Consider the following 8,781-nt stretch of genomic DNA (forward strand, 5'->3'; position numbering starts at 1 on the left):
GGGGGGGGGGGGGTGCCTGAATTTTGTCTTGCCTTGGGCAGCCCCAAACCAAAATACACCACTGTTTATAGTAGCTTTAGATACCAACAGTACATAGCAGGTTTATCAATCCCACTAGAAGGTTTCACGTGGTTCTTCATACCTTAAAGTTCTCCCAGGTAGAGATTTTTTGAAAGAGGGCATCTCCTGGGCAGGACGTGTTCACCACTTGCCGGTGGCCTTGAATAGTGTAGTTGGAGGAGATATACCCAGACCTGACTGCACATTTCAAGAAGCGATCTCTCACCAGGCTCAGGATGGGACCCTCAGGGACTGAAGCTGTGAAATCACCGATGAAGCTCACACCATACCCAATGGAGTTGTGGCCCCTTGTGTGAGCCCCCACCCAGTGCCACCCTCGTCCTTCATAAAGGTATCCATCGGACCCTACCACAAAGCTGGAGAAGACAGAGGAATGAAGACGGAGTTATAAATTATGTTGTAATTACCACAACGATTTTAAAGATTGTTCATGTGGAGCAGAAACAGTGATCTTCTCTCTCTAATGACATCTGGGATGAAGTCCTGGAAAATATTGCCCAGGTATCCCTCTCAGCTACTCACAGGCTGACACAATTATTTGAGGATATATCGCAGTCCAGAATTTCTCCATAGTTCTAGCCGACCTGTGACAATGAGACTGTCACAGGTCGGCTCAGTAGATCGGGAAGTGAGCGAACACATACCGGTGTTCGCTCATCTCTCGATCCTGTCAGGGGAGGGGCTGGATTCCCCCCTCCCGCTCCGATCCACCAGCGCTGACTGGCGGAAATAGACGGGGGAGGGGGCGGGTACAGCTGGCTCTGCCTCTAGATAGGCAGAGCCAGCTGTCACTCATGCAGCTGGGCGGATCCCGGCACAATACAGCTCGCGGTATACTGAGCCTAGGGTGACGGGAGGACGCTAGTTTGTGTCCTCCCGTTACCCTAAGGAGAACTATGGGGAAAAGACTTAACCCCATAGTTCTCCTTTAAGATAGGATACCGAGATGGTCCCTTCTGTCCTAAATGTGTATTCCACCAGGGATCCACCTGTGGTGGAGCTGCCCTAAACTAGTACGCTATTGGCTAAAGGTCATACGTACTCTCAATTCTGTTTTTAATGTTGAGTTGATTCCCTCCCCCCTTCTATGTCTTCTGGGTGTCTTTGATGATCCACATTTTGATTTCCCTCTACTGTTGGCTCTTAGACAAGCGCTATTTACTGCCACCCAAAACAAACGACAAACGTACTCAACAATTTGTTACCAGTTATACAGTAAGGTGCACACGAAATGGGCTTTGAACAGTAAAACAGCAGAAAGGCATCATGGCACACTCACAAAAGGAGCGCACTATAAGAGGTGCCTTGGCGCGGCAGTGCGGCTTACACATCCTCGGCTGAAGACGTGTATTCAAACCTCTGTCATTATCCTTAGTGGTGAGACAAGTTGTTTTACATGCTGGTTTTGTGAGTGTGCCATGATGCCTTTCTGCTTATTTACTGCCACCCGTCTCATTGTACGTAAGTGGATCTCACCGTTCCCTCCTACAGTCTCTGATTGGATGGTGGAACTTGATAGGATTATTTTATTCAAGATTTAAATGCATTATTTATTAGTCCAAGTGCTCAGTACACAGTTTTTACTCAATATGGTCCAGATGGCAATCTTTTCGCCCTGCTGGGATGCCTATTTGATCTTCCTACTGAATGCTACCAGCCCTCACCCCACTCCTCTTTCATGGTCGCCGTACAACCCCACTTGCCTGTTTCTATATTGTGTAGAGTTTACATCAATACCTTTTCCCTTTTTATTTTGTATTAAGTTTAAAGAGATATGTGTATCCCTGTGGTATGGGTTAAATACTTGTAACTTTTCGCTCTTTTTTTCCCTTTTTGTTTATTTCTGTATTCCTGTGGTTTTGTATGTTTTTACTTTGTGCATATGGTTTTTGTACTTGCCTAAAAACAAAAAAAATGAATCAATACTATCTGATTTAAAAAAAAAGAAACAGTAATCTTTCCCACTACATTGGAATTGGGCTCAAGAGACATTGTAAATAAATGTAAAATGGATTTTGTGTATGAATGGTATTAAATTATGATGTTGGTACTTCTCTTTCCCTACATGCAAACAGTCGCTTTTTATAGGACATCTGGTTAAAAAGCATCATTACCTGTAACCAATGTCATCCCATCCACGCTCCTCCTGGTGGAATTTTTGCATACTGCGCATATCTTTGCTACATTCTGTGAGGGATAGGCATGGCCTGGATGGCTCATAGGTGTGATGGATGTAGACATGCTGTAGAGGCAGGTTTAGAAGGGTAGGGGTTCCTTTATATGGCTTAGCCCCCCACATGCAGCGAGGCATGACTGCAGGACAGTCTGAGAAGAAAATCAACAGCAAATCCATTTACTACGAGAACGTGGTTTTAAACACGCATACATTTCATCCTTTGCAGGCACAAGGGCAGGGCCGGTGCAAGGATTATTGAGTACACAGGTGAAGGTGCATTTTTCACCCCCTCTTCCCCCCGGCACCTTAGGCGACTGTTTATGAAGCCTTATGCTAGCACTCCCCATCATATGTACATGGAAAGCACGTAGTGACCCCCCGTCACATACAGACAAGCAGCATGTAGCGCCCCCTCTCTCTGGATGTTCAGTGTTCCCTAATACACACATGCAGCAGCCAGTACAGACACGCAGGGCCTCCCCATCAGACACCCCCTGTTCATGCTGCCCTGATTCAGTGTGTAGTCCCCTCACCCGGAAGGCTCCCTCTCCCCCAATCCAGGGGCAAAGGCCAATTGAACATCGGCGTCCAGGTCATAGCAGAACCGCCTCCGCCAGCGTGGAAGTGAAGGGTATCCACCCAGCTCTTCTCTCCGTGTCATCTGCTCTGCGATTACCCATTTCCCTGCTGTCAGTGCTGAGATGCAGAGCCAGTGGTAGGAGTTTTTCAGCGCAGGAGCTACTCAAGGGGCAGCTGCTTTGGGCCCCACAGCAATGGCTGGGCCCTGGGCAGCTGCCCCTTTTGCCCTGCGTTAAAGACAGCCCTGGGAACAACAAATATTTGGGAGCCAAAGACAATCCATGATAGTCCCACTGCTTGCAATGCAAACTCTATAGACAGAACCATCCCTAGACGCTGCGTCCAACAACAACCTGGAATATCCATTGTAAATGTGCTGCTATGCAGGATAACATGCAGTGTGTTTTTTTAACTGCACATAAGGCATGCATTTCTAAGGATAGTAATCACCAAAATGTATTTGAAGGCTTAATATACTGTATAATAATAATAATAATAATAATAATGCCATTCAAATAAAAGATGAACATATTCACTTAGGCCCTAAACCCAAGTAAGAAGGTGTCAGTTTCCCAACCCCTGTGATGTCACTAGTCATATGGGGTTTCAGGAAGTAAAGAGAAACTAGCGAGGGATTCTAGCCAGCGTACAGCAGAGCTCAGAATGGCAGAGGAAGAAGCAGCACAAGGAGCAAACATTTAATGTGCTAACAAGTAGGATGCTAATCAGGGACATCCCTACATTTTTCGGGGCTAGGAGAAGGGAGCTGAGCTGTCAGCTGGCCCGAGCAGGAGAAGGCAGACTGTTAGTGGCACGTGCTTTTAGTTTTTTTATTTTTGACTCGAGTTCGGCCTTGACCCTTTTGCTGCTGGCAACGTAAGGGTTACTCCGGTGGCAGTACAGGGAGGCGGTTCGGATCGCGCAGAGCCACGCGGTTGCATGAGCAGTCCCCATAGCAATGTATGGGATCGTTCATGTCGGCGGATCCGCTCGGCCAAACCGCCCCGGTGTGAACGGGGCCTTAGAGGAGTAGAAAGGTGACATTAGGGGTCTAATAGATGATAGCAATAAAGATATAAGAACTAAAGCCAAATCTCTTTTTGGCTTTAGTTATCTTTTGGGTCACAGGAGGACATTCCTCCAGTGACCCAAAGTCAGCATCTAGCGGGCTACTACCCACTATATGCTGAAGGTCCATAGCTGTGTTGTAGGGATCCACCCTGCTGCCTGAATGACAGCTAGCTGTGCCTCTCTATCGCATGCTATAAAAAATTATGGCCCCCTCCCCTATTGCATGCCATAAAAACTTGCAACTGCCACCATTTTCAGGGTCTTTCCTTCAGAAAATATATAATTCTAAGGGGGTTTAACTAATCTTCAGGCCTAAGCAGGCTCACACCAGATCTGATCCGGAAAATGGTGTGACCCTGCCCGCGGTTCCAGTGCATTCCAGACCAGACAAAATGAGACATGCAGTATTTTTCTGGTCTGGTTTGGAACGCACTGCGCTGGTGTGAACAGAGGCCAGAAATATCATAGGAATACATTAGGATGCATTTTGGGTCCGGAAACAATCTGGTCTGGTCTGGAGATGATCTGGATGTGGTGTGAATGGGCCCTCAATTGTGTGTTTCTATAAAAAAAGGTTCAGCAATGCCTGTGAGTTTGGGACTTCGTAGATCTATACACACACACACAACAAATATAACTACACATAATAGCCATGATAATAATAGTTATACCCAGATATTGCTGCTCAAACTGCTTGGCCGCTGCAGCTGCGGTTCCTTTCAGCTCTTCTTCTGTCATATCAGGAAGGCCCGAACCTTTACTTTGTTTCCTGTAACAACCAATTGCTCTCTCTATCTCATTTCCTAACTCGCCCTTTCCCAGCAGCTCCTGGAAATTCTGCCTCCTGTATGGGCTCCTAGCTGGAATTCCCCCGTAGTAAGATTGAAGTAGGTCACTCATCTTCTGGGTCTCATTTATGATCATTTCCCTCAGTAGAGCACCATCCAATACTCCATTGATGTTGGCGAGTGTCAGATCATTTCTGGAAGGGGCCCCGTGTAGCTGAAAGGTTTTTGGATCGGAGATGGAATCCCAGCACCCATCAGGAACATATAATGGCACCTGCAAGGAATCATTGAAACTGGCAAAATGCAATCCTAGCATACTTGGCAATGTAACCTGATACATGTTATGACTGCCTGACTCTTGGCTTGGCCTTGGTTTTTCGCTGGACTCCACATTCTTTTTGTCACTTTCCAGTTTTTTTCCATCACAGTCAGCTTTCCACCCCCAGACCACAGTGTCCAGAAGAGACCTTAAAGCCACGTTGCTACCATCAGGAGCCAAAACAACTCCTTGTTCCTGCCAACCCATCTCCTCTAAATCTATCGCCTTGTGAGACAACAAATCACGAGCAAGAGCAGCCTGTCTATCAGACAAATGTTGATGCGGCTGGGATGGCTCAGTGGTAGAAGACAGCAGGAGCTCAGCAAGTTTCTTAGCAGACCATTCTGGCAAAGTGGACTCCAGCTCCTGTATGAGATCAGTGAAGGTTTCCATCTTCATAATAGCTGGATCTAGGGCACAGAGGAAACAGTTAAAAATTAGCCTTCTAGCAAGGTAAACAGACCTATCACCCACACATGACACCGTGCTGATCACATTTGTATAGATACAGGGTATAACGTTTTACAATGAGTGTGTGCTAAAGCTGTATAGTATCTGATAGACAATATACTCAATAACGGAGGTGCACATGAGGTGGGCAACTCACAACAAATAAACAGCACAGCCAGGGCCGGATTTACTCTCTCTGTTGCCCCAAGGCCAGGTTCCTCAATGCGCCCCCCCTAAACGCCAAACCCCCCCATGGAGAATGGCAGACCTGCAGGCTGCATACAAGGGATCTCGGTGGCATCTCCGGGATCACTTCTACAAAACAAGTGGCGGCTTGCCCATTGTACATTTAGCTCTGCTTGCCCAAAGTGGGGCTAAATGTAGACAACAACTACCCACCTGGTGCCCAGAACGGCATGTCCAGGGCATCAGGAGATAGGAATTCCACACTCCTGCTGCCCCCCTACTCCCTGCTGCCCCAAGGCCAGGCCATGGTTTTGCCTTGTGGGAAATCCGCTCCTGAGCACAGGAATTCCCCAGTGCTTAGTCCAGCTAGACACCACAATGACTTAACTGTAAATGGTGTAGAACATTTCGAATTGAATGTCCTGCTTAACATGCTGCATTTCAGAGAAACTGGTTGAAGCACCACAGGGGTCAGTTTGGATGACACCTTAGGGTCCTTGACTTTTAGTGGGGTTGTGGACAGATGGATGGTAATCACTTTTGAACAAGTAATAGAGTTTATTTGCCACCATAAACTCTAGAGAGAGAGGGCTTAGGCCATAGGACAATACTAAGGACATAGCAGACACCAAGGAAGACATACTCATGGCCTTCACAGGTAAAGGACCTTTAAGGCAGACTGGCATCCTGTGAATAGAGACTTTTGGCTGTGGTAGTCAATGCAGCTTCATTTTCCTGAGTAAGACACCAACTTCCTGTAAGGTCCAAGCCCACCTCTGCCTTATCAGGCATCTCCTTGTGAAGTTCCTCCTTGGTGAATCTTCCCAGGTTTAAGCTGCACTCCTGGAGAAACCCTTCCAGCAAGGTCATGGCAGCCTAGGCCCCAGATTTAGGCCATAGTTCAATAGCAAATGTTTGCTGTTCCTAGGCAGCAGGCCTTGGAGGATGAGGCTTCCAGCATGCATCGCTCTCAGACAGGAGGCCTGGGGGAAGGGAACTTCCAGCAAGTTCTTCTTATATCCTCCCCCAGCATGCCCCATTGTTAATAAACCTCCTAGTGGTAGGCCAGGGAGGCATCATTATTCATAATAGCATTGTTATATATTCTTACTTTAATGCCAAGAACTTACCTAAGCAGAAGGGAGCTTAGGGAACCCTGCAGAGAGCTGAACTATCAATTTGGCTTATGCTGATTACAACTCAACAAATCTCAATGCAAAAAGTCACCCCTGCTTAGGGTGGATACATATTTTTTTACTGCATACATTGGCAGGTCTACTTCAATCATACAAGATTAAAAAACCCGGTCCCTAATGCAAGTCAACCACACATAGAATAGCATGTGACTAGAGTGCTGATGTATCAAATGCAGCAACAACCAGTCACAACTAAACCTCAACTTTAACCAAAACTTTTTTAGATTTTTTCTTTTTGAGTAGGGAAGGGTAAGAGCCCCTACAAGGTTTTGATTGCCTTCTGTGTCGCTATTGGAGAGAAGCAATGGGAAATCTCTGTGACAAAAACACATTTTGCATAGAATGAGGAAGAGTTGGAACCTCTGATTATGTTTTATTCCTGGATTTGCCTTCCAGTCACAAGGATGACCCCCCCATTTCTTGTAGTGTAACAGGAAGTGAAGGAAAATGGGATCATGGAGAAATGAAATATTAACTCTTCCCCACTCAATCCAACACTCAAAAAATATGTTATTGGGGTTAGGCTTTATCTCATAATTGACATTACAGGAAAATAGTAGGTATGCACCGAGTATTTTGGCGAGTACTCGTACTCGCCCAAATGCTTCAATACTTACCTCCGATACTGGAACTTTAGGTCAGAAGGAGACCTCTCTCTGCCTGCAAGTGCCAAGGGAGCATGGAGCCAGTTTCCTTTCCAATCAGGAAGCCGGGTGGTGGCTTATGACCCACCTCCCGGCTTCCTGATTGGCTAGGAAGCCGGCTCACGTGTTGCTAGGCAGCCAGGTTTCCTAAGCAATCAGAAAGCAGGGCGACAAGTAATGACCTGCCTCCCGGCTTCCTGATTGGTCAGGAAGCCAGGCTGACTAGGAACAAGTGAAGCTGGCTTCCTAGCCAATCAGGAGGCCGGGAGGTGGGTCATGACTTGCCACCCGACTACCTGATTGGCTAGGAAGCCGGCTTCACTTTTTGCTAGGTAGCCTGGCTTCCTGACCATTCAGGAAGCCGGGCAGCAACTCATGACTCGCCGCCCGACTTCCTGATTGGTCAGGAAGCCAGGCAGCCTCGGCAAGTCAAGCCGGTGTTCTTTCGCTAGAGACACCAGCTTCACAGGCAATCAGGAAGCCGGGCGACGGGTCTGATAATCTGGGCACACGGAAAAAAAATATCTGTACTCGTACTCAATACCGAAAAACTGGTATCGGTGCATCCCTAGAAAATAGGATCTAAGTGATATCTATAGGACATATCATGGACTTATATATCCTTCCTGCTCTTTGCACAGATCTATGGAACAAGACAGATACTATATCCCCACAAAGGTCAATGCCCGGTGTGCCACTTACTATGAGGCAGAGCTGCTGAGAAACACACAGGAAGAATGAAGATGCAGATCAAACGGGGGACGGCCATGTTCACCTGAACCTGTGCAGTGAGAGAATGGAGAAAGATCACCAAATGATATCACCCTGTAAGCTCAGTGCGTATTTCTGGCTCCTACGATTCCTGTAACCTACACACCAGGATCTACATAAACAATAAACTCCCTGTGTAAGAAAATCTCACCCAAAGTTCCACTCTTGCATAATGATCGAAATAACTAGTTTTACCAGTTAAAATGTTACGTACAAAGTAGCAGAGTCGAGACATTAATCTCTATCATATGAAAGCGTCAATCTTATACTATAAAAAGTTTGAGCACATAAACACAGAAGACCGATCCCTGTAGAAGAAACGTATTTAAATACCTAACCGAGGTGGGCACCAAGGTGGACACAGATGCCCATCTATTCCTCAACTGTGTGATATTCAGCTTCCACCATATGTGAACAAACTTCCTAAATGCCAATACACGTCAGATCACCTGTATTAGATCAGAGGAAATGAAGAATGACTATGAAATCAGCCAATTATATTAGAATAATGCTTTTAGAT

The 8,781-nt window shown here is 46.5% G+C and overlaps 1 protein-coding gene across 1 annotated transcript in view; it reads right to left on the bottom strand.

Annotated features, from left to right (window-relative positions):
* PGLYRP2 (peptidoglycan recognition protein 2) overlaps positions 1-8,291 on the bottom strand; it is a 13,704-nt gene extending 5,413 nt beyond the window's left edge. Inside the window, exons 1-4 of the mRNA XM_018566955.1 lie at positions 8,193-8,291; positions 4,579-5,424; positions 2,196-2,406; positions 143-437 (exon numbers count right to left, since the gene is read on the bottom strand). Coding sequence (XP_018422457.1) covers positions 143-437; positions 2,196-2,406; positions 4,579-5,424; positions 8,193-8,259 — 1,419 coding nt within the window. The 5' untranslated portion in view covers positions 8,260-8,291. The remainder of the gene's footprint in view (positions 1-142; positions 438-2,195; positions 2,407-4,578; positions 5,425-8,192) is intronic.
* Positions 8,292-8,781: the final 490 nt, after the last annotated feature.

The sequence above is a fragment of the Nanorana parkeri genome, unplaced genomic scaffold, assembly GCF_000935625.1.
Source record: "Nanorana parkeri isolate BGI_ZX_2015 unplaced genomic scaffold, ASM93562v1 scaffold991, whole genome shotgun sequence".
Classification (NCBI taxonomy): Eukaryota; Metazoa; Chordata; class Amphibia; order Anura; family Dicroglossidae; genus Nanorana; species Nanorana parkeri.